The 26,566-nt window shown below is 31.6% G+C and overlaps 2 protein-coding genes across 2 annotated transcripts; both read left to right on the top strand.

The window, feature by feature from the left end:
* Positions 1-1,597: 1,597 nt before the first annotated feature.
* LOC110995730 lies at positions 1,598-11,168 on the top strand. Its single transcript, XM_045628684.1, has 6 exons — positions 1,598-1,858; positions 5,924-6,022; positions 6,102-6,449; positions 9,982-9,999; positions 10,060-10,413; positions 10,819-11,168. The coding sequence occupies exons 1-6, from the start codon at positions 1,613-1,615 to the stop codon at positions 10,963-10,965; spliced, it is 1,212 nt and encodes a 403-aa protein (XP_045484640.1). The 5' UTR covers positions 1,598-1,612; the 3' UTR covers positions 10,966-11,168.
* A 703-nt stretch (positions 11,169-11,871) lies between these two features.
* LOC110995729 (REPTOR-binding partner) lies at positions 11,872-22,915 on the top strand. The gene is made up of 4 exons (XM_022263021.2): positions 11,872-12,048; positions 17,306-17,435; positions 18,050-18,171; positions 18,351-22,915. The coding sequence occupies exons 1-4, from the start codon at positions 11,998-12,000 to the stop codon at positions 18,456-18,458; spliced, it is 411 nt and encodes a 136-aa protein (XP_022118713.1). The 5' UTR covers positions 11,872-11,997; the 3' UTR covers positions 18,459-22,915.
* Positions 22,916-26,566: the final 3,651 nt, after the last annotated feature.

Raw genomic sequence — 26,566 nt, 5'->3', positions numbered from 1 at the left:
AGAAACAAACATTTACGAAATTCAGCCACACGTTCTTGACTTTTATATCTATTTTTTTTATTAACAAATAATTTAAGCCAGCTATTACAAAGGGCATTCGTATTTAAACTATATAACACGGAGAGACAAAAAATGCAATTTAATCGTATTGTCGACCACAATATGCTTCTAATATTGTTATAATATATTGAAACCATATTATGCAGTCAAAAGTATATCAAGGCGAGCAGCGTCCCCGTCTCCGATTACGAGTACTAATACTAATTCTAGACGTGTAATTATTCAATATTATATATTTAAAATTGAGGTCTTAGTAATTGACTACATTATACGGTTATATCATTAACCTTTATAATAAAGGCATATAAGATGGAATTGCTGAGGCGTGTAAATAAAAATATCACTTTTGATGATTGGTGAATATATATAGTTTTAAAATAATGCAAAATATAGAAATAATAAAATTCTGAATTTAAATTTCATATTACGAGTTCAATTCATTAATTTTATATAGCATAAAGAAATCATTTAGTATTACGTTCTAGCCTGGCTGAAGATCGATAATCATCAATTTAAAATTAACATAATTTACTCAAAACGATTCACATAACTACTTACAGGTTCTTTTAAGAGAAATACACTATATTCCTGTGTACATTACTGTATGTAGACATATATAATTATAATTGTCAACTTATTTCAATAATAATATTTCAATGAATATAAACAAATATTTATAATACACAGTATGATTTGTATAGTGGCTGGAGCAAATAGAAAGAAAGAGAAGAAGATAAATATATATTTGGTTAAAGTTGCTAATACAAAATCTAACAAAATTACAACCTTAGCTTGCTGCTGTCATTAGTATGGCCCACAGTACAATACACACTTAACGTAAATAATTAAAGATAAATTGCATTTTAGTAGGAGATTGAAGATAGATAGTAATATTACAACTTAAAAAAACAAACTAGAAAAAGGTCAAATTACAAACATTTGATATATTCTACGTACCTGTTAAAATTATCACATGGCACAGTACAGACAGGAATGGTGGGATTCGGAAGAGGCATTTGCCAAAAAGGGGCAGACAGATGGGCGGGAAAGGGAGAACTTGTAATAATGAGAAAATAGAAATATAAATGTCGATCAAATCCGCTGTTCATTCTGTTTATTATATGAAAATTAAGTTCTATACAATTTGGTTACGATTTAAAAAAAAAACTTGTATTACAAGTACGCCATGTTATTATTCCAATTAACAATGTCACTTGAATTTGTTTACCAGAAAAAGTCCGCGTAAACCGACAACATATTAATATTATAAATAATTCACCAGTTAGGTACTTAAATAGCATAAAAATTATAAATTAGATAGCTTTTACATAAGACCCGTACCATATTTTTTATATTAAATATTTTTTTTAAGAACTAGGTTATAGAACTTATATCACAGTTGATAGGATTAAAAACTTTGTAAAGTGACTTTAAGTTGATAGCAATGCATATATTCTTAAGCCTTTGCTTATTATATCAGGCGTGAGGTTTCGTCTTTGAAGTCAGTCCTTAATCCCAAGTGCCCCAAAAATAGAGGCGGTGGTGTGTTGGAATGACCTTGCGTAGTCCGGAGTCTTCACCTTGCGGCCACCACCGCCTTACCGCCGCCCCACTGCTGAGCGTGGCTACGGCCGCTGTCTCGGTGAATGGCAGTCCCGTATCCGCCGCCATGCTCGCCTGTCGTCTCCGCACCTGCTTATTCGCCGCGATGCTCGTCGCGTTGCTCGCCGAACATGCCGCAGCAGCCCCACGTTCGCGACGACAGCTCGCGGATGACAACACGCTACAGCCAATTGATGTAAGTCCATCTTCAGATCCATTTATGTTTATGAAAAGCCTAATTTTAATAAGCTTCAATAATTTATATTCATTTTGTGACCTCGTCGCCTCGTAGCCATGCAGTATTTATGTAAATCATATATGTACTGGTATTTCTAGTGATAGTATAATTTCGTAATAACGACATAACGCCGTGTCGCAATACGAAAAGTCAATGTTATATAGTAATAGAATGCCACAAACGGTGTAGATGTGCATATCCCATTAGAACGAGTGACCGATACATATATATTCATGAAAATGAGGCATTTGTATTCTTCGATCACTTTAGTACCAAAAGATGAATACTAATGAATGATACTTATGCAGAATTATAAGTAGATCAGAAGATGTCTGAAGTCATATAAAACTAGAAAGGGTAGGGGAAAGATCGGAAATTCTGTAAACAAACTTCCCTAACCCCAATACGAATATTTCTGTTTCATTAATCATTTTAAGACTTGACCACTGTTTCAACAAACGCAAAACAATTCATATTTTAGCGGTAATTGAACCTAAGACTCAGAAAACTTAGATCAATAATTGTTTGCCAGTTTGTATCTGGTTACTCATAAATCCATTGGTGTTCAGCCTGGTTCGAATACACGATCTTAGGGTTGTAAGTTGGTTTGTGCTAATTGATCTTTACACTGTATTACCTAAAGATCATATGGAATGATTCATTTGACTTGATTTCGTAAACATCGCTTTAGGTTAATCGATAAATGTCAACGAATGACAAAGCTTAAATCTGCAACAGCTACTTCACTGACCTATTGATTGACCACATGGTTCCTTTGCCCTCGGAACCATTAAGCATTCTTTTCCAAAATATTGAATTGGCTGAGGTACCCTATATTACTTCATCGTCTCCATTATTCACAATTTCAACCAAAACAGTATTGGGTTTGCCGTATGTGCCTCATACTTCTTTAAGGAGTTATATCGTATTAATAAAACAATCCTAACTCTGAATTTAGTCCTGATTGTTCCATCACTTTGCTGATGCTATAGACAGGTGTAATAAATATGTATTCTTTCAATTTTAAAATTATAAGAAATACAAGAACTTTACTCCGCAATCTTTTATACGGAAATAAACAATATTATTCTCAATTTATCTATTCCGGCTGTAACTAGAATAATTATTACATAAGCAATTAGTAAATGCTTCTTATTGGACAATAATCACTACATATTAATTTTTTTTTAAATTGACCAACTACACGTTTATTTGATATCCACAAGCTATTTATAGCTAATATATCGTTAACCTTTATTAAATTTTGAAACCTAACTTTTAATACTAAAGAATCAATAATCATTACAATAACAGAAAATATTAACGAATAACTAATGCTAGGAAAAATATAGAAACAACCAACCAATTTTGTATGGTCTTAGCCAAAACACTTCAATTGCGGGAATGCATATTAGAAGCTGTATTGCGTGTATAAATTATAAATAATTAAAGATGAGAAGAGAGAAATGAGAGCCAAACTATTACAGAAGTTGTTTATGGAATGTTAAGATTGTCATAACCAGTATGAATATTTAAATAACAAAAAAAACTATAGAACGGTGTACGTACGTGTTAAAAATATTAAATTTAAACATTGAACTGACTAGGAAGTGAAATGTAATGATTTCACCAACAAGTTCCTACTCACTACGTTCAAGTTCATAATTGATTTTTAACATACGTAATTAAATACATTAATTCCTTCTTTCTGACTTCAACTCTTAATGTTTTTTTTAAATGTATATTAAAATTGGTTACGATAGGAACTAAGACACGCTCTAAGGGTTTAGGTTTAATGTTTCCCATGTTTCTAAAACCCATTAAGTACTAAGTTTTCTGTAAAGACTTATATCAAAAATATCGTAAAGTTTATATTTTATTTTCATAATTTATCTGCTTAGATGGTTTTTATTGATCCTCCTCCTATAATTGGTAAACATAATAGGTCAAGCGAATAAATTGTCTTTAGCCAATGACTAGCTAGCTACTACTTCTTAATATTAGGGATATTGAGAATTAGTAGCGGCTATATTTAAATTCGATTAAAATAAGAATTTTGCATACTTTATATAGCTACAGTGATCGTATATAAAAAGCTTTAACGATGCAAATTTAAGTACGTATTTTGGAGTTAATTCTGGGAGAACTATATTCGCAAGCTCCAGTTTCTATATCGAAGATCTATGCCTGCGCTGTGACTTCTGACCTGTGCACATGAACGCGATTGGTGCATTACACAACTCTATAGACTGAGCATAGAGTTTCCCGCGTTCTTACGTAACCCACAGATCAATGCAATTGAGCATCTATGCCACAGTTAACAAGACACTCGATTGTATTAATTAATTACTTATAGACTTTAACATACATGTGAAAAATCTAATTTAATTAGGGCTTGTTGATTGTGTCGTGTGAATGTGCTATTTTAGCTACATGATAACATGATTGTTTAAAAATTTAATTGGCATTAATATTTGAACGTACAATAGTAGGAGGCACACATACCAATTCTTAAAATGCCGGCAACTCACTCGCGAGCCCTCTCGCACTTAACATCAGGTGAGCTTCCTGCCCGTGTGCCCCCTGTTCTATTAAAAAAAACATACACCACAAATTTTAACTTACGTAAAAATAATGACAATAATAATTCGGTAATTGGCGATACAGACAGCCAGACGAAATGTATACAGGGTTGCATATGAAGGCCACTAATTACCCACCCGTCTTCGTGATTACTATAACAACTGTGACCTTTAGCTGTCTCTCAATTAGTTTGCCTACAGACCTCGTACCGTCTAATGATGGACGCGAATTATCTAAAGTCTATTCCTGTATATTTATATGTCATCAACAAATTTAAATTGATAGTATAATAGATTAATTATTACAAAACTACAAACTACTTATATCATATTATGTGCTGTAACAAATTTAAACTATTTCAACTTGTTATAATTATCTTTTTCCTTATATTATAAAGGCTGTGTTATACGAGCCAACCTCAGCAATGACTCCAATTAAATTATTTTGTGTTAGATAGTCAATTTTTAAAGGAAAGTAGGAATACGCTCCATTAACAATATGTGTTTAGTAATCCCTCGTGAATGTAATAGAATTTCACAATTATATGCTAGTATTTACTTCATACATAAAGCAAAACAATATCTAGGATACCAGTTATTGTTCTCATTACCTACTTCTGGAACCAGTAATCTTACTACTTACTTATGTAATCCAACGTTCGACGTCTATATTTGCTTAGTTGAATATCATATTATATTAGTCTAGGAAAATATCATTCGTAAAGAGGCTCTTTCATCTAAGAGAAAGATCTACATTACTTCTTATTATATTAAGTAAAATATTAGGGTCAAAGATGACCCGTACAAACAATGAAGAATCGAGTAACTCTTTGTAACTATTAAGCGATATCTTTTACACTTGGGGCTACTAAATTCAAAATAGTTTAAGAATTTTTCAATTAATTAAAATGATTTTATATTTGAGTTAAATGCCGCCAATGGTTGCAACAGAAACTGCAGTAATACATGTTAACAATCACAGTTAAAACTTTGAAGCCCAGATCTTATAGTTAAATTTTACGCACGGTTTACCTAATCGAGTGTGTGTAATTTCGGTCGCAGCAACACGCATTAACATTTACGTTGACATTGACACGACAGCTGCGCTTGCTCAACACAACGCGCCCTCGCGCGTAGTCAGCCGCCGGCCAACGCCAGAATATACAAGGGTTTTATTTTCCATGAATTTGTTAACAGCTTCACTGTAATGCTAGCCCGTATGACCCACTTTAGATGTACGACGTTTAGATTAGTTCACACACATTATATATTAGGTAGCTAAATATTTACTTTTCACATTTTTTTGTGCACTTATAATTTAACACAGTATGTATTTTTTAATTTCTCGCTATAAAATTGGACATCGATAAGACAGTGGTGGTGGTTAGTGTTAGTGGTGTGGTATAGTGTAGTGTAGTGTAGTGTGTATATGTGTGTGCAGGAGGAGAATGAGGAGCTGGAGCGGGAGAAGCGGAAGCTGGAGGGTGTCACACAGGCAAAATATACTGTCAAGAATGCACTGCTCGGCTTTGTGTTTGGTGTAAGTATACTCTTATGACCATCCTGCACTATGGTTTACCTACGAGTTCCAATGTCGCTAACCACCCCCTCTCTTGTAGAAACTGAACTCATTCATCGACGCAAAAACGCGACTGGTCGATACACTGGACAAGAAGAATATCGAGCTCAACAAACAATACGGGATCGAGCCGCCACAGAACGGACTAGCGTCACTAACGGGCGTGGTGTCGCAGGTCGTAGGGCCTAAGCTACAGTACCTGGCACCTAAGCTGCAGGCGGCATCAGGTCTTTTGGGAGGACTATCATCGGGCTCTAGTGGCTCCGGAAGCTCCGGCGGTGGCTCAGGTCTGGGCTCCATCCTTTCACTGGTCACGTCACTGTCCGGCTCCTCATCAGGTGGCGCCGCGGCTGGCACTGTTGAAACAATTGACTCCGACGAGGACGATTCTTGATCTTTCTTCCCCCATTTCCCCAACCCTAACCTTATCTCAGTACCAGGAGACTTTACTCATTTGAAAAACACTGAGGCTCTCTGCAAGTTCCTGAGCTATTGAAAAATTAATAAGTATTACAGCAACTCTGAACTTAAAAAGTTTTGAGAGTTTCCTAAATTAGACTGAGTATCTCCTTCCGTCATCCGCCCAGTTTCCACGCCCTGTACAGTGTACAACAGATCTGTATTTATATTGTAAATAGTATTAGGTGAGTTTGGTGATATTATAATTAAATATGTTTATTTTTGTATAACTGTTTGTTTTTGTGCACCGCATGTTTATAACTAGATTAACACACACCAACATTAATAAAGTACTTGTGAAATGTATAATAACTGAAGTCACCGGCGGCTGGCGTTTCCCGATGTCTGAGAACTAGAAGGTGAAATATAAAATCTCCAAGGTATTTTCCATAAAAATATTAATTTTAGATTTGAAATACATTTTACATTTGGGACATCATTCGAGATCGATTTGATTCGCATCACGTATTTGGGTTTATAATTTTTATTTTGAACTATTAACTATTAGTAAGGATGTCCCATTTTTGTAGCTTTCATCTCTATAGTTACGGGCTGAACATATGTATAAGATTAATTTATTGTTTGCTACAATAATATAAATAGCCTTGTAGGCTTTATGAGTATTGATTTTAATGCTCTGGATATTAAAATATAATCTGTGGGCTATAGAATGAGATCTGTAGTAACTAAAGGTCGATATTATTATATTATATTTTTTTAAATATTTTATTCTTCTAACTAGATCAGCATTACATATTTTGTTGACTAGCCGTAATTATACATATAATAACTTAAAGCTTTTGCCGCGCACCACTTTTGTGGAACCAGCTGCCCACTGAAGTATTTCCGAACCAATTCGACTTGGGATCCTTCAAGAAAAGAGCGTACCAATTCTTAAAAGGCCGGCAACGCTCTCGCGAGACCTCTGGTATCGAGAGTGTCCTTGAGCGGCGGTATCACTTAACATCAGGTGAGCCTCCTGCCCCTATGCACCCTGTTCTATAAAAAAAAAAATGTTTACGTCTATAATCCATGTATATTAGATAAACCAGCATGAAATTATCAATGTTAATATATTATTTAGCCGCCGATAATTTTCAGAAGCGCTCTCTTTAGATCTTTCTACACATTTGTGAAGAAGTCTAAAGTGTATACGAGTTACAACATCGTTCGTCAAGGCAGAATGTAAAATTGCATTCGCATCACCTCGACATCCATCTTAATAGGCTTTTTGACAGTATGAAAAGTAAAGTGTTATTTAAAGTAATCCACATATGACATGGCTTTCAAAAGCGTATATAAATTGTAAATAATTAATCAAATATATAACTAACATATAGTTTCTATAGTTACTAATAATTAATTTAATATTAAAAATATTGTCAAAGGGCCTAGCGTTTTTAAGGCACTTCAAGAAAAGAGTGTACCAATTCTCTTACTTAACATGAGACCTTAATCTTATAAAAATATTTTAAAAAAAAAGAAGTGCGTGCGTACAATAGATGTCAGAAGTGAAACGTCTTTGTCAATTAATTATTACTAAGGTAAAATCCCCAATAGATGATCATGTACCAGTACATGATCACCATGTATTTGTATATCTATATTCACACTGTTTACACAGTGTATACGTACTAATGATAATATAAATAAATAAAAAATCAGCTGAATAAGAAGTTATGCAACAGAGTTGCCATCTTAAGTTCTAATATGTTACTACTATCATAAACCAATAGCGTGTATTTTTTCCCGATCTCCCTTTCTCACTCTCTCTCTCTATCAGCCTCAATCGCTCTCTCTCTCTCTTTTCGAATAAAACGCTGCACATCTTCGTGACATTTCATCCGTAAAATTTTTACCCTCATGCGCCTGAATAAGTTTCACTTCAAAAATCAACAAATGTTGCAACTTACAACCTACTGACCCTCACTATAGACACATAAGGAGCATAAACCATATAAAGCTTATTAAATGTCTATTACAATAATTCTGAGTCACCATACAAGTTACATACCAAATAAAACTTCAAATATTCGTTCACCTCCGATTGACACAGGTCACCTAGTTTTTCGTGAAAGTCAACATGAATAAAACGTATATATGTTTTGTAACAAGCTACACATATGTATTTCAAATTTTATTAATCTTAATAGTTAATTTTTTGACACTGTATACTCATAATGATTTTCATCAAAAGAGAAGGATTAAAAAGGAAACAAAGAAAAGAAAAACTTTATTGGTAATAATAAAACATATCTAATAAAGGGCAAATTATCAATGAGTGTGTTTTATAACTGAATAATAGATCGATTGTGAAATCTATTGAAGAGATGAGTAGCGCGTTTTGATAAAACTTAAAAAGTATACTGGATAAAAGTAAAAGTATACATTTAAGAAAAATGTATATAAAAGTCTAAATAATATTCTTGCTTGCTTGCTTTCAATAATTTGACGTAGATTAGATTTAGGACTGTAAAAAAGGCTTTATAATTTCTTTTTTATAACCAACATTATAAACTCTAAAATGTTTAACATTATATTGGCCCATAGAGAACATGAATTCACAATAATACGTAATCAATAGTTTTATTACAAAAACATGAAGATACAGTACGTTTATGATTAAATAATTGATTTAAACTCAAACAATAGGCAACAAAAACGTGAGGCTGTGTAAAAATATAAGTTAAAATAAGAAGCTTTTCGTGAATACGTTGTTATTTTTTGTATATAAAATAGATTAGTATTACTTTTGATACCTTAGGTATTTTAAGCTGTACAGCTAATAGAACATTAATTACTATGTGATAACCACTAACGCTGTAATATACAATTCCTCCCCATTGATCCTGTCATTTATCTTTACTATTAAGTCGATTGTTATGAATCCTTTTTATGATTGGGGCAACAGCAATTGTTTAGTATTATTACTTCTCGTTAGTTTTTTTCTTCCATTATAATAGAGGAATAATAAATAGCGGGACATACCGCATTTATTAACGTTAATCCGCCCACATCTTTCTGGTATGTCGTCTATCGCCATTCCTGATAAATAGACTATCCAACAGAATAATATTTCAATTCAGTCGTTTCTAAGATAGTGCTTTTTCAAAGTTGACAAACCCTTTAGGTTTATAATCTTAAGATACAATTTAGTATACAGTACTTATGAACAACAACTATTAATTTTTTTTATTACTCTTACTAAATACCTGTTTAAAAACCTGGACCATTTTTCTTACACGTAAATATAGAATTAACAATATGTTCCAGCACGATTTCAATCACGAATAATATCTTCAACACGTAATAAAAGTTGCAGCATATAAACTCTTGAGTCATCTCGTCATATCAGTTGCGTTAGTGCTTATATTTTATGCACAATATGTGAGAACAAAAGTTGGGTATGATGGATAATTTAATAAATTGGGTTAAAAGTATTGAACATATAAATTTCAAAGTTACAACAAGGTTGGAAGGTAAGTCTTCTCGATATCATAAAAAAATTAGCGTTTTGTTTTAATAAGGTAATATTATAGGTTGGCGGTACGTCGCACCTCCCGCCCCCGTCGAACACAGGAAAACTCACTTCGGAGAGAAGAGAGCCCGCATCGAAGACACCAGAGCCCATTTTGAAGACAGGACAGCCCAATTCGCGCACGGAAGAGCTCAGTTTGACTCAAGGACACCCCGCGTTGAGGCAGCGGACGTTCGTCACGAGGCCGGCTGGTGGCACGGCGGAAGTCAGACAACAGAGGCAGGCCACGAAGAGTTCCGGGGATATCCCAGTGTTCGACCGGAACAAGGTCAGCCTGGATCTCCCGGGGAGCCTGTTTGGGCCTTCCGTCTCACTCCTCATCAACACCACTAAGACCATTGGGAGTGTAATACAGGTCAGTATAATATGAAGACATGTGGTATTTGGGATTAAACAAATTTTATCCCTGACTAAACTGTTATATTGTTATGTTCAAAATTAGTTAAAACCTTTGAATTTCATATAGACTCTAACATTTAACTAAATGAAATATACCTAAACGTACACATACTCTTGCATTCGAGAATATATGGAGAGGGAAGGAAGAAGCTGAATATGTGGAAGGTGTAACCAGTTCAAAATACTTTACCAGGGTCCTTGCTTTTAAAGAACTTTAGACGTTTTCCTAATTTCGCCAAAATTTGACGATGTTGCCGTTCGTGCAAGCAAACAATTCCTCAAGTGCACAGATTAATAACCTTTTACCAAACGGCAACAGAACCATGGTATAATTGTATTAACACAGATGTTTGTTTTACAGAACTCAGCGGTTCGCTATCAGACTTTTCTACGCCTATTTCGACCGCTGTTTCGCGGGCCATTCGAAATCAAAGGCCTAGATCCCCCCGCACCTACAACTACCACTACAACCCTTCCCCCGCAGCGAGACAACGAGGTGCGTCGGTGACCTCTTTCAAAATAAATAAAAACTCTTTTTTAGATCTTAAGAATCACCGATTACCTAGTAATAAGTCAAATCAATAGCTAATTGTTCATAATAATAATATGAAATTTAGTGGATTAAAATAATGAGGATGAGGACATAGAGTGGATGTTATGTGGACTACTTTATTATGGGTGTTTGTAATGTTAATAAATAAATATTTTAATTATATGTGTTTTTTTTATAAACTATGCTTATTAATGCGATTACAATCCACTAACGAGTATCCCTTATATCTACCTACTTATATAGAACGAATTGAAATGGCTAACTGAATGTCATTTTCAAAAGTGAAAGTATAATACCATAATCTTTATTCGAAAGTATTCCTGAATACATCTTTCATATGACTGATAAAATGAAACACATCAATTCAATCTTAATACGCCGTCTACAATAAGTATAGCAAATGCCACGTGCATACTTTGCATGTTTAAGAGATGTTTGAATAAAATATTATAATCAAAAACGGTAGTTCTATAATATTACTATGATGATTTTTTATTTGATTAATAATTTCCATTCTTACGTTCGATACAAAGGAAAGATTCACATCGAACCTATAATCAAATTTAGCTTTATAATTTATTTACTAGTTTAGGCGCCTTAGTTGTTTTCATAAACAGATAATGTCAGTAATAATTTATCTATGGTAGTACGATAAAAATATAGCTTTTCTTTCACATAAGTTTTAGTTCTTAAATCTATTAATGTGGTAGTACTAGATGGTGTTTAGATAAAAAAAAAATTAATTTATGGCCTGGTAACGACATGATAACATTTATAAAATACTCCCTCAGACTATCACTAAATTACCTATTATAGTCTGTGGTCAAATGTCAAATCACAAATGCTAATTGTTAAATGACCTTGCGAAACGTAAGTTTGTAAACAATACGTCCTAGAAAAAAATAATAAATTATTTTATTTTAGTCACTTCCTACTCTTGGCTTTCATTTATTTCGTGTGTAAAACCTAAATGAACAAATATACAACATGAACATTGACTTCGAAACGATGGCTGTATTGGAAGAAGAGTCACAAAATGTAAGTCACCCATTTTAGATTTTGTTGATTTTAGTTTCTATTTTGGTTAAATTGCGATAAACATGCTGATAAGTGCTTAGTTGTTTGAGATTTTCGTAAAATGTGTTATGTGTTTTACGTAAAGTTTACAAATATTTCATTCTATAGAGAAATGTTGTGCAGAACATTTTAGATTATAGTGTTATAATTCGACAATTTTGTTGACACCAACAACTTATCATGTGAAGTAACATTCTATTGCACAATAGTTTCGTCATTTTGTATTTGTAAAACTTATCTTTTCTATTCAATAGTAAATAACATGGTCAACATATCTTTTTTTCATATTTGTACTACACTTTTACTACACACTACTTCCAATTACTTAATAATTTACAAAATTAATCAAACTGTGTAATTTATAATGAAATATTTAGAATAAAGCTGATTCCATCAATAATGATTTTGGCATTATACCTAGAATCCTTATCTTGTTGCTTTAACTTATCTTTGACATTAAGATATTAAAATAAATGAAACCAGCATATAAGCTTGCTATAAGAAAGAGAAACAAAAAATTAATAGTATTTTGGCAATAAATTATAGACTTGTGAAATCTCAGGTAGAGTTTTGCAATAGCACCTCTAATACTAAATAATAATTGATTTGACATTTGGGATGTCCTTTTTTTTTAAAAAAAAACATATATATAGTAAATAAGGATGTTCTGTTTTATAATTCATTTGACTTGGATAAATTACTTATGAAGGAAAAATATTTTGGGTAGAAGCAACACTGTTATATGATATAGTTTACAAGGTACCTAGGTATTACTGGATAATTAAAACTTTTTGCTTATCACATATAGCATATAATATATTTTTACAAAACCATGGTTTTGTAAAAATATACTTTACCTAGTATTTTTTATATTTATTTAATATCCATTAATCAGTAAAGCCATTCTATATATTATAAAACTTATTTATTTCAATTACATACTAGACAGTGTTCGAAACAAATATGTATTGAAAGAAAGATTATACCTTTCTCGACTATACCTTAACTATTAAATCCTTACAATTTTAGCAGAGCAATTCCTTACTCTAATCTACTTATTCAGAAAATTTACTACACAATACAAGGCAGTTGATTTTGTATCACTAATGATTTCTTAAATATGTTGTTGCTACTGAAATTACTTTTGTGGAAATTATAAATTTGTTATGAATTTATTTTCAAACATATAAAATTGTTTAACATAAATGCATATTTTCATTAATAAAAACTAGCATGTTTGTTTTTGTTTTAGCATTGAGAATACTTATCTGTTTCATTCATGTATCTGCTTAGCCATGTCAATGAACAAGTTATTACTTTTCATTAAAAAACATTATGATTAAAGTAAGTTTTTTTATGGCATAACATAAGCAATTTTATTTTTTTATTAAGTATTAAATAAAGTCAAAAATGGTGTAGTAATTCCTGAGATTACCAACATTATAATAACACTTAACCTTTTAAAATATGGATCAATCTAGAATCTATAGTTACCCATCCAGATTAAAAAAAAACTATATTTAAATAAAGATAGCACTAATCAAAAAAATGCATTTAAGATAAAATAAGTAACAAATGTGCCATAAAATAATGATTTAATAATAATTAGTAAAATTATATTGTGTAGGCCAAATTTGACTACTTAGTAAGTTGTATGGTGAGCTAAAATGATGTTACTGTTAAATTATTAAGATATTTTGAATATTTAATGTCTTCACTTTGAAACATATTTATAGGTATAAAAGTTTTGTATGAATAAATTATGGGATGTCTTTCATAGATTTTTATTGTCATGATATGGGTACAAAGACTTGAAGTGATACAAAAGATCTATTATTATTATTTGTAGATAATGAACGAATATACGCAAGTTTCCTTATTATATATATATTTCTTAAGTAAGGTATATCTGTACAAAATAAAAAAAATAGGACATGGAAAAACTTATCAAGCAAAATAATGAAATATTTTACTTGATTGATTTTTCTTGTAATTATTTGTCAATTATGTTAAATAAAATCACTACACGACACAAGAAATACATCTATAACTGTAACGTAAAAACTGCCTCGTCTCTATGCAGTTACTGAGTGCAGCCAAACGATAAGGTCAGTGTAATGCAAAGTGGGGAGAGTACAATACTCTGCAACTACGTTTTACTTTTGTACTTGAACCTTTTTCCATTGTACTACGCCGTCGTGTCTTGAAAAGTTTGTTTCCAAAAAGAAAACGAATGCGCGCTCGTTCCCACTGCGCAACGAGTTCAGAGTTGTTCATTCAGTCATCAGTGATCAGTGTGTGTTCAGACTATCTCCCAGGCGGTCACGCGGTGTCAGATCGTAAGTACAATTATAAATTCATAACGTTTCTTGTGAGAAATATAATATAGAATTGGAAAAATAAGAAGCGGGTTATTGAAACTTTATTGTTTGTGGTGTAAATAGTGTCGAGATTATTTAGGGTGAGACATCAGTTACTACGCCGTAATTGATAGGTCGACATGTACGACGCAGTTTGGTTGCGAGTTGCGACCGACCGGTGTTTTGTTGCTAAGTGAGTTACTGCGTATTTAATGCAGCGGCAATTGAATGAAAATGCATTTTATTATAAATATATTGTAATTGTTATTGTGAATTGTATTGTTTATCTATTGGGATTATCTTTATCGGTTATATGGCGTGAAGTTTTATATTTGTTTACTGCGTACTGTAATATTTTGAATGTTTAGACTTTAGGCGGTTTTAAATTGTAATTATTAATTGTATAAACTGACTTATTAGATATTAAAATTTATCAGATTGAATGGGGAATGCGTAGAATGAATTTTGCTACTAAAAGAAGCGGTTGGGTTTATATTTATAAACTACAAAATCTTAATTAAAGTAATAACATAAGTATCTTATAGGTAATTTATTTTGACACCTCATTTTTTATAAACATTTAATGTACTATATATACCTACTCTATATCTTGATACAAGTTGCGCGCGCCGATCTTGATGGTTGGGTAATGCATTGATATGCAATCAGGGTGGGTATTATGTTTTCAAGATCTTTTGTATAAGTCATAGACATAACATTTATTACTTACAAAACACACACACACAGAAACACACAAAATAACAATAATCCGAGAAAAAATATATAAAAAAGAATGAGAGATATTTTTTAAAGAACAAGGTATGTTTTAAGTATGTAATGCGTGTGTGCTGTGGTTGTAAATGGCCCTGGCTGAGCATTATGCTGATAAGCAGAGTGTTCCACAGCGCTGGTAATTCTGCCAGAGACCACAGCAGCTAAAAGTATAGTACGTAGTAAGAGTATATATATAACTCGTCTTATGATTAACCTAGTCATTCATACTCGCTGCAACGCAGGTTGAAACACTACTACCTACGCACTTTCATTCGCTTTTACACACTATAACAACAAGTTTTAGAGTAGTCGAAACATTTTGTAGTGTACATTACAAATTCTCAGGTAAATAACAGAAAATGCCATCTGAAATTCTTATCTTCAATATAACGTAATTTGTAAACGGTTGACATTTTGGATGCATTATCATTATCGTGCAGACGGCCTATATCTGTAACAGTTTTTTACGATTGTGTAAAATGATATATGCAATCAAAAATATCTGGCTCAAAATCGTTGATTGTTTTTTAAATGTGCGAATTTGCTGTTATCTTTTGTTTTTGTGACTGGTTATTGATTGTCTAAATAAAGCAATGGAAATTTATATAATTCCTTGTACATGAAAATGTATTAGCTATGTGTCCGTCTAGTACTAATGCTTTGTCAAGTTTCAGATGTATACGAGTAACTCCTAGATTTGTAAATAAGGTGACCAAAAATGTTTGATCAATAAGAGTACCTACACTTTGCAACTATTTTATAGATGGAAAAAGATTTAAAACTTTATAATTTTTTTTAATCATATTTTTATTCGGAGTGGTTTTTTTTGCTAAATGACGATGTTTTAATAACGTGGCCACATCCCAACAACTTTCATTTTACATATTAAATTTGACTGTTAATACGGCAGATAACAGTTTGTACAGAATAATTATTACCTAGTTAAAATACTTTTTTAAACAGCAGTATTAGTGCCTGGACAATATAAGGAAAATTATATTACTTAAAACTTTTAGAAATACAAATGAGTATAAAATTATACAAATGCGTACTTTTAAAGGATTTTAAAAGAGTACGGCTAGCGAAAAAAGAGTAAAATGAGTATAGTTGGTCACCTTACTATAAATGTGTTATACCTATATAGTAATACGTATTGCGTCGCTCTTGTAAGTTCATTGTTCGGGGCCTTCTCATTTCTCGATATCAAGGATTGCGATGTAAAGGATATATTACGACTTGCACATGTGCAATAAATTCTGTTTATCAGGCACATTAAACGTTTTAGAGTGCTTTGCTTGGATAATTTTGATATTCTATTTCGTTATTGTCGCTTGGCTAAATTTTGTAATTTTATTAACTTAGTTTAAAATAATAATATTACTTTTTATATAAAATGACGCCACCCATTCGCCATCCTGCCTTATTATGTGCATCATTTATTTTCAATTCAGAAAGTTTTTCTGTATATGATATCAATTCTTAGTTGTACATCATACACACATTATTTAGAGTAATTAGATGTTCAATTGATAAAGCTAATTAGGATATATAAAGGTTATATCTATGTATTTCCTTAGCTAGTTAAGTTATGTTTTGTAATTAGGAAGACAACCACAAAAGCTATGTGCTTTGTTTACTTCAGTTAATAACATTTTTCCTTTTGAGTCACACTGGTTAAAGCTCATAAATACTGTTTATATAGTTTTAGATAATCTAATAATACATTTATGTAACTTTTAATACGTACGTATAAATGAAATATATAGCAACAAACGAATACTTAAATACAGATTAATTTTATTGTGTACTGGAACAACATATTATTTAAAAAAGCTCCAGTTCTGGTTGCTAACTTCATTCTAAATAAATAAAACGAAACTCTTTGTGTAAATAAAAATAAATACAAAACGAAGTAAATGTTAAGTTAGGGTTGTCCAATATATAATCTAATATAATAATTTTAATATTGGAATGAAAATTTCTTCTGAAGGATTATAATTAAGTGTTTTCTTCTAGAAAGGATACACTATAACCTAGATATGGTTTTGAATGAAATGGCTTGAATATTAATTTAATATTTTCAGGAGTTGAGTGGTGCTTACGGCTCAACGGGTGCGTCGGGGCCAGAAGGGGGTGAGAGACGCGAGGGGGGTAAGCGCGGCCGAAGACCCGGGAGAAAGGCACAGGACAAGCAGGACATGAAGGCCAAACTTGGTAAGACGCACTTCTCAATAACATAATAAATACAAATCCAGTGGCGCTTAAAACCTTTATGTAGCTTCAAATTGCCTTTGTTTCATCATTTTATTATTATAGGTTAGTCTGACACGTCATTAATTTTTGATGACGTCATGATGTCTTTCGTCGTTTCAAGCAAGGGCAAATTGCGCACATAGAATGAAAGATCCATTTGTCCTCAGTCGCAGCTTGAAGCCACGAACTTCTTCTAGAGACTCGTGCACTTAACAACTAGGTCAATACAACATTGATAATGTCATCTCTCAGATCAATTGAATTTTCAAACAAAAAACCCTTTAAAAATTAAACTTCAATTCCAAAGTTCCAGTATTTTTAACATTCTACTAGAGCTTATAGAACACATTTCTGTCTGATTTTAAACCTAGAATCAAAAACAGGTAAATCAATAAGCAATCTTACTTAAATGCATCGATGCCATCTCGAAATTTAGTTGACTTCAAAACGGGTTCACGTTGAAAGTCTGTAGAATGACTAATACAAAGATATATTTCAGTTTTAAATATATAAATACCAGTCGTTCAGTCCGTCCCATCTCTTCTTCATCTTAAATGTTATTCTGACAATTTCAGAACGTAGTCGTCAGTCGGCCCGTGAGTGTCGCGCTCGCAAGAAGCTGAGATACCAATATCTGGAGGAACTGGTTGCCGATAGGGAGAGATCCGTTCTAGCGCTCCGAAAGGAACTTGAAAAGGTATTCATGTGACAGGAATTTCAGCGCCAAAACTTAAAGAAAAAATATTTAAATGAGTAATGGAAATTATTTTTAATGTTCCTTATTTAAATTTTCAGAATCATTTTTAGTTAAGATCACACTTAAAATTAATGTACCAGATGCATAAGACACACAAATTTTTTTTTTATATATTCCAGTTCTACACATGGAATCACGAGTTAGATCAAGGCCGAATGCCAGAAGGCATAGAAGCGGTCCTTCAAGAGATTGGGGTACTTAAGCAAGAAGAAAAACCTAGTTTTTAAGTAAAAAAAAAATACAGTGGAATTTCGATAACTCGAATTTCGTTCGAAACGCAAAAAAATCACATAGACATATATGATTTAGCTGCTGATATTATTAGACTGGAATTTGACTAACAATTCAATTTCGGTTTTGTATTGTATATTTTTTTATGAATGAATTCATTAATTGGACGTGTATAAAACAAAACCATTATATTAGAAGCCCCGAACATTTTGGATTTAATTGCTATTATTTCTGGGAATTTCAATTTAGACGTCATTATATTTTACTATGACTTACGGAATCTCCTTTTTGACATTCTGTAAATATATAGTATCAATACTTCGCAGGAAAATAACATTTCGTTCGAGTTACAGTCTAAATAGGTCAAGATATCTCGTATTCGGGTTCAGCGACAGGGAATGGTAATTTTCCGACTTAACGAGGTTCGAGTTATCGAGATTTCAGTGTATGTTTATTTTTAGATTTTTCTAACGATTTTTAGCTTTAAATGTTTATAGATTTTTATAATGACAAAATTGTTTTATAATTTAACTCTGAACTTGTATATTAAATGTGAATAAAAGGGAGTTTCACCGAATGTAATTTTAAAGTAGAAAATTGAGTACAACTCGATGTTAAATTAATAAATTCGTTAAGATTAATATGTATTTTCTAAGAGAAAGTGTACCTTTGTGTATTTTTAGATTTAGGTAAAAAAGTGAAGCGACGAATGGAATATCGAAATGAATAAAAAAACTTTATTTACAAAAAAAAAAATTGCCATCTTCAGAATTATTTTGTAAAATATTTTCATTCGTCGTTCGCTTCGTATATTTTTGTAAATGTAAATAATATATCACATACTCGTCAACTGAGTGATATAGGAAGGTTAAAAACTAACTTAATGCTTTTGGAGTATAAAAAACTTATAAAGATTACAATATTCTTTTATCTATGAACGATTACAATATTCTATTATCTATGAACGATTACAATATTCTATTATCTATGAACGATTTTAGTTCCGGCTTTTTAGTTAGCAGTTTAATCACGAAACCTTGTTAATTAAGGCTTATTAAGGATAAATAGGTGTTTAGACTCCTATTACAAAGAGCCAACGTGCACTATTGCGTGACGGTTTTTTTGGATTTAATTTTGGATTTTTTTTTAAATCTGGTATGAATTTGACTATTTTTTAGACAACAAAAGCATTATTCGGTTATCTATGATAAAGTCTAGATTAACGTAATATCGTAATTGAACTTAGTTCATTAGTGTTTGTTATAAATATTTTAACAGGCTCCTGCGTTGGCGCATCAGTCATCGGGGTTTGGGGCCAAATGATCTATGCATGAAATGAAATCGTTTATTTGCTAAGAAAAGGGGGAAATATCCGATTAGTAAAAAAAAAATTTACAAAAAAAGAAAAATGGTAATGGTTTTCATGCTGCTGTCAATGCCGCAATGACAACTCCAATTTGGAATCTCTTTATGAAACCGTTAAAACACCAGAATCACCTCGAAATAATGGTATATTTATTTGGAAACAAAACATACATCTATACAATAAAAAAAAGTAAAAAAAAAACAAAACACATTGGATGTATCCATAAAAGGTTTCACTAATGAAAATATGACACAGAGCAAAAAAACAAAACAAAACATGACACACAAAATTTATAAATCCGGACAACGTCAAATATAGATAAAAGTTAGGTTCAATGTACATGGTAATTTAGCTTTAGTTTGTGTGAATTTACATTTATTTTACTAACTCGGTATGTTAGCTTGAAACGACATTTTTTTTTATTATTAACTTTGTCTTGTAATCAGTATGGGATTAAAATTCGTCTATCTTCAATAAGAAACACGGATTTTCATCCTATATTCCTTTAAGTACTTCCTACGTTCAATTATTAGTTTTAAGTTTTATTATTGACTTAAATTTTAGTTTTATTTTATTATTTTAAAATAGTATTTGATTTTCATAAACGACAACGCTTTTTGATATATTTAGAGAGAAAATTAAATCGTCTTTTGTTACGCCAGTACTAATAGTATTTGCTTTTTGAAATCGGTTTTGGGATAAAATATAAAATGACCCTGTTATAATATAAACATTACATAGGATGACGAAGAAGAAATTACCGCATTTAATGCGTATATTATATATTTACTACAAAAAGTACATATAAAACTGACATGAGACTGTCGTTAAATGTTTTATGATTCTAAATAAGAATTTATTATTATTTTTATTATTTTTTTAAACATTTGATAGTTTATTCGTTATTTGGTACCGTTATTTTTTTTTGTAAATTTTCTTTTTTTCATTAACTTTTGTATTTTATATTAAGCTTTGCGTAACCAAGTGTTTTTTGGCATGTATTTCTACTGAAAATTCTCTATATTATTATAAATTATTGTAATTTTTTGGTAAACGTCCTAATTTTTTTTTGTCGACAACCCGCCTTGTCGTGTACAAATTATATGTATATATAAATTTATTATTTTAAGTTTATAGCTGCTAGTAAAACATTTAGATTTATTTTTAATTCATTTATTAATATATTTAATGGATATAATACGTTTAGAAAGGACGAAACGAATGAATGACTCGCAAAATAAATATTTCATAATCAATTATAAATGCTACATAATATCATTAGCGTTTATCCACTATAATATTTTACTTTTATTTAGACATTTTAATAAATTTAATATCAAGATTATGCATACCATACTTTATTTTTAACTTTAGGCGGACAAAGAATGAAAGAGTAAGTAAAATCTACTAAGAAAATCTAGGTTTTACTGCTTACTAGAATTTTCTTCGATTTAACGTTCCGTTGAATGTTTATTAATCGTTTAGACCACATCAATAAATTCTACTAAAACTATAAAAGGTGACCAGGGCCGGTACCATGAGATTTTCAATATAGCTCTTAGTATTAGTTTCAGAGATAAGACTGAGTATGACGCTAAGTATGACTCACATACGTCAAACGTATTGTATTAGTCGTAGCTCTGATTTCTAGGAACGCGTGAAACGAAAAGTTATAGTACCGGCACTGGGCCAAAAGAATGAATGTTTTAAAACGTCTTATTTTTACATTACTACTACAACCTAGACAATCCACCTCAAATAGTTAGTAATAAATATCTATAGGTTTGATTATCTAAGTATTTTTCGTGCACATAAGCAAAATGTTTAACTTCTTAGTTTTTAAAGTCGGTTCAAACTTTTATTACTGTGCTTTAGTTATTGTTTCATTACTATAAATAAATTCGAAACATTGTTTAACTTATTGACTCAAAAGGTCGGCAACGCACTGGCGAGCCCTCTGTCATGGACACTCCATGGGCGGCGGTATCACTTAACATCAGGTGGGCCTCCTGCTCGTTTGCCCCCTGTTATATAAAAAAAATGTTTATAGTATGTTTTAGAATAGGATCGTTAGAAGTAACGCTAATTATTTCTATATGTTAACCATATATTTTGAAATATATTTTATACTTAGTTCTAGTTAATTGTATGCGTATCTACATTTTGTTAACACTGTTCTTAAACGAATTTATTTGCTTTTTGCTTCAATTTCTTTATTTTTTTTCACAACACTTATGCCTAGGTAAGTTAATTAATATTTTGTGTCTTGGAGTGAAAATAAATCATAGTTCAGACTTATTTTTTATTGATAAACGATAGAATTTTATATTTGAGGTTTTATTTGATTTTTATCAAACTAAGCTTTGTTGTACAAATTCTAAGTTTGCTTGAATATAGATTATATTAACATGCTTAAACAGCCACGGACTTAGTTTCATAAAGGAATCATAAATCCTTCAGCACAGAAAGTACTGCAAAATTTACGTTCGCTTTTGAATACTATTCCTAAAATAAAAAATGTATGAAAGCTGTGGTACTAAATCGAATAGCGAGCGAGCTATTTTATTATAGTTTATGTATATGTTTCTCTGTAGGGTACCTGACGAAACTTAAAGTGTGCTGAGGGTACTTGGAAAACTCACTTGCCGGCAACTGCAATTAATAATTCACAAAATTTTGCGTATTTAGCATAATATAATATAAAATGTGTGTATTTTTAACTTAGATATACGAAATAGCATATGAGAGAGCTGATTTCTCAACTATGTACTGGTGAACTAATTATGTAAATGTAATACTGATTAATTTTCAAATAAACAAGTACAAATCGATTGCTGAGAAATTAGTTTTTTAAGTACTTTATTGATATTAGACTTGCATTTTGACAGACGGGAGTCATAGTTTAATCTAAGTCTCGTTTTTAAATCTGACCCGTATTAAGGTGTGTGCGTTATATAAAAGCATTATATACCTATAGTACATATAGATAGCAGTTCACATCCATGTAAAAAATATAATATTGGTTTTAAAATGTTCCCTGTATTTTTATCAACAGTTTAAAGGTTGTAATAAATTAATTAATTTCAATTTGTGTTTTTCTCACCAGTTTGATTTGACCTTTATTAAATATAATTGTGTTTAAGGAACTTTATATAGAGTAAGAATTCGATTTTTCCTCATGTGCAAATGAGGCTTTTAATGCTAAAAAATATATGTTTTAAACAATTTCTTTTGTCATTAAAGTTCAGATTTTATAAATATTTTTAGTACTCCTAACCATTTAACGTACAACGCTGCCCAGTAATCAGACAGCCAAGTGATCTAACTGATCCAGTCATGTTCTATGGTGGCATAATAGCAATAGCTCCTTTCTTACTACTTTCATAAAGAGGAAGAATTTGTATGTAAGAATGCTTGTAACGAAATGGTTCAAAAAGTACTGGACCGATTATACAAATTCGTTCACCATTTAAATTCTACAAAATCACCGATTAATTTATATTACAAGAAACAATAAGGATCCCTACTAAAACCACAATAATACAAATAACCCAAGGTGTAAAAAAAACCTACAAAATATCTTACAACGAACACTTCGAAAAATATTTATGAAAAAAAAATGTTGCACAATGTTTAAGAACTATCCATATCTACAAAAATGTTTATAAAATAAATCACCACCAATGCGAAGTTAAGACGGGCCAGTTTTTTTATAAATATATATTAAAAAAGTGGCCCGTGTGAATAATACAGTGGGTAACACTGAAAATGTTTAGAACTGGCCAACTAGTCGAGAAACATTGCCAAAGAAAACATTTTTTTGAATTTCAATTTTATTACTCTGGTAATCTCATATTGTATGCATTTTTTTTGTGAATTGGCGGCAAATCTAAAACTCTTGTTACACGTGAAAATTTTCGGTCAATGATTTATTATGACTTTCGTTGGGCTCAACAACATAGCTACGATAGGCTGCAATTAGCATTTCTTAATGCCACTATTTACGTATCAATGGACGTGGACGTATCAATTTCAATGATGATCCGCGTAAGGGACGTCCTTTAACAGCGATTACTGAAGATAACATCAGTGCTGTGCGATGCATGATAGAGGAAGATATGAGAGTGACCTATCAGCAGATACGGGGAAGCCTAGGCATGACTCATCGTCAGGCGTCAGTAATTAACCATATTTATTTGTTACAATTTGAGGCAACTAAATACATGACCTACCAATAATTAAGACTTAATATCTAATTAGTGGCTTAGCTGGCTGGCTTCTAAGATGAATAGTTCATCAATTCTGCTATCCAATAATGATTAAATTAAATTAAATAAGCGCTTATTAATTCCTACTTTAAAAAGTACTCTTAAAGAAGACTTAGATTTTGTCTGCGTGAATTAGAAATTAAGAGAAAATATATATTTATCATTTGCCGCGTCAAACGTGATTTTTTAAACAAATATTAAAGGCAGACAGCGTTTAATACTTAATCAAACTAATATCAGAGATAACAATTCATTATAATCCAAGTTCTGAGTTTCATAAGTTTTAATAAGATTTTTGTTTGCTTGATTAGTCTGTCAGGGAAGTTATATTACTGTTTCGGGTGAATATAGATATCCCTGGAATTTTCACTTTGGTGTTTCAGACTTCAGTCCGCGCGGGAAAAGCGTTCAAAGAAGACGTGTATCTCATGCTTTTGCGTCCAATAAAATGAATCATACGTAAAGTAGAATCATAAACAAATAATATTTATCAATATTAATTGTACAAAATCCAATCATGGACGTCCACTTTCTTCGTCAAAATGAGACATTTGAAGACTTTTATAACCGCTGCAATAATTTGTCGAACTTCGACTGCAGCGAAGAAGAAATGCTATGGTGGATTATGGGGTCGCAGCGGCTGCCTCTAAAAGAAATAATACCTATCAGCATAGTGCTTGTAGTTATATTTTTAACTGGTGTGATCGGTAATGTTTGTGTGTGCGTGGTAATTATACGCAACCCCGGGTTACACACTGCCACAAATTACTATCTGTTCAGTTTGGCTGTGAGCGATCTTCTTTTACTATCTTTTGGTAAGTTCTAAATTAAGACTAATGTTTATACATTTAGAAGATTCGCTCTATCGTATCACATCAATATCGTATTACGTGGTAAGTTGTATATAAACTAACTAATAAAGTTTTTGAGTACGAGTAGTATTAAGAAATGCAACTATTACAAACAAGACTGATTCGAGTGTAAAGCCTAAAACAATAATACAATTTTACGCTTAAATGTCTTTTTGAAAAAGGGGACTTAATGAAAAAATGTAATATATAGATAGATATACAGGTCATAGATCAGTCAATGTTAAGGAGGTAAATTTTTGCTCAGTATGCTATTCTGACCTATGGCCACAGAATTAAAAAAATATAAATAATAAATAAAAACATCTCTAGAAAAAAAAAAGTAAAAAAAATAGAAATTTCCAGTACATGTTTAAAACGGTTAAAAAACGTACTAATATATACTACTCTTTCTATTAAATGCCTCATTGCCTCTAAGTTAAACTAAAGGGACAAAGGCATAAAAGAAGATTGGAGAGCCAATAAGGCTCCTAATAAATAGTTACAAAAGTTTTAAATTTTTAGGAAGGTATAATTTGCTGTTTGAGCAGTGTTAGCCTAGTGGCTCCAGCGTACGACTCTCATACCTGAGGTCGTAGGTTCGATCCCCGGCTGTGCAACAATGGACTTTCTTTCTATGTGCGCATTTAACATTTGCTCGAACGGTGAAGGAAAACATCGTGAGAAAACCGACATGTCTTAGACCCAAAAAGTCGACGACGTGTGTCAGGCACTGGAGGCGGATCACCTGCTTGCTTTATATTAGATTAAAAAATTGACCATGAAACAGATTCAGAAACCTGAGGCCAAGACCTAAAGAGGTTATAGCGCCACTGATTATTTTTTTATAATTTGCTGGTTACATTGTTTTACAGATATGCAGATTATTAGCTGACTTTTCCTATTATTGTCAAGCTTCATAAATTCCGTGCTGAAACCGTACTTCACTCAAAAATTAAAAATAAAACAAAGCTATATTTAATTTGCCTGGCCACATACTAAAAATTGTCTTAAAGAAAAATATAAGTACCTTGATTTCGTATATAATATAGTTCGCTGTTACTTTAATTACAATTTTCAGTATAGCGATGGAACGAGGTATTGTAGCCTTTTCATGTCTCATTACTTTCACTTTTACGAACCAACAGATTTCCAATGGTATGTCGAAATTGGCACTTAAACACAATCCTTGTTGACGACTGTTGTATTTTATATTTTATTAACTTTGTTATAAGAACAACGATAAATAAATATAAATTAACTGAACATTATTTTACTAGTTTGCAAAACTGTATTTAAGTATGACAGTTTTTTTTGCTTTTTGATAGATAATTATTGTTTGTTTAAATCTGATTCCCTTCGAATCTTGACGAAGCTTCTAGATATCATATAGTACTTAGTAAGTGTAAGGAAAAGCACACAAAGTACCGTATGATAGTAGGTTGTTCCTGAAAATAAATAGGGATGTTGTCGTCGGTCAGACTGTAAACACTGATTTCGCGGGACTCAATATGCAGAGAGACTATATCTATAATAGATTAAACAGGCTGCTTAATATGTACATCTCATCATCTCACCGTCTATAATCTAAAATACGATGATAGAACTGGCTTATGAACACA

This window comes from Pieris rapae, chromosome 6 (assembly GCF_905147795.1).
Source record: "Pieris rapae chromosome 6, ilPieRapa1.1, whole genome shotgun sequence".
In the NCBI taxonomy this organism is placed as follows: domain Eukaryota; kingdom Metazoa; phylum Arthropoda; class Insecta; order Lepidoptera; family Pieridae; genus Pieris; species Pieris rapae.
Note: the sequence above shows the minus strand (reverse complement) of the source record. Positions and strands in the feature narration are given on the sequence as shown.

What these genes read in the sequence shown, in the direction of transcription:
- LOC110995730 (XM_045628684.1), top strand. Translation starts at nt 1,613, where the DNA reads ATGACCTTGCGTAGTCCGGAGTCTTCACCTTGCGGCCACCACCGCCTT. An exon ending in TGCTCGGCTTTGTGTTTGGT is followed by an intron (nt 6,023 to 6,101) that starts GTAAGTATACTC and finishes CCTCTCTTGTAG; the next exon opens with AAACTGAACTCATTCATCGA. An exon ending in CCATTGGGAGTGTAATACAG is followed by an intron (nt 10,414 to 10,818) that starts GTCAGTATAATA and finishes TTTGTTTTACAG; the next exon opens with AACTCAGCGGTTCGCTATCA.
- LOC110995729 (XM_022263021.2), top strand. Translation starts at nt 11,998, where the DNA reads ATGAACATTGACTTCGAAACGATGGCTGTATTGGAAGAAGAGTCACAA. An exon ending in TGGAAGAAGAGTCACAAAAT is followed by an intron (nt 12,049 to 17,305) that starts GTAAGTCACCCA and finishes TAATATTTTCAG; the next exon opens with GAGTTGAGTGGTGCTTACGG. An exon ending in GGACATGAAGGCCAAACTTG is followed by an intron (nt 17,436 to 18,049) that starts GTAAGACGCACT and finishes TGACAATTTCAG; the next exon opens with AACGTAGTCGTCAGTCGGCC.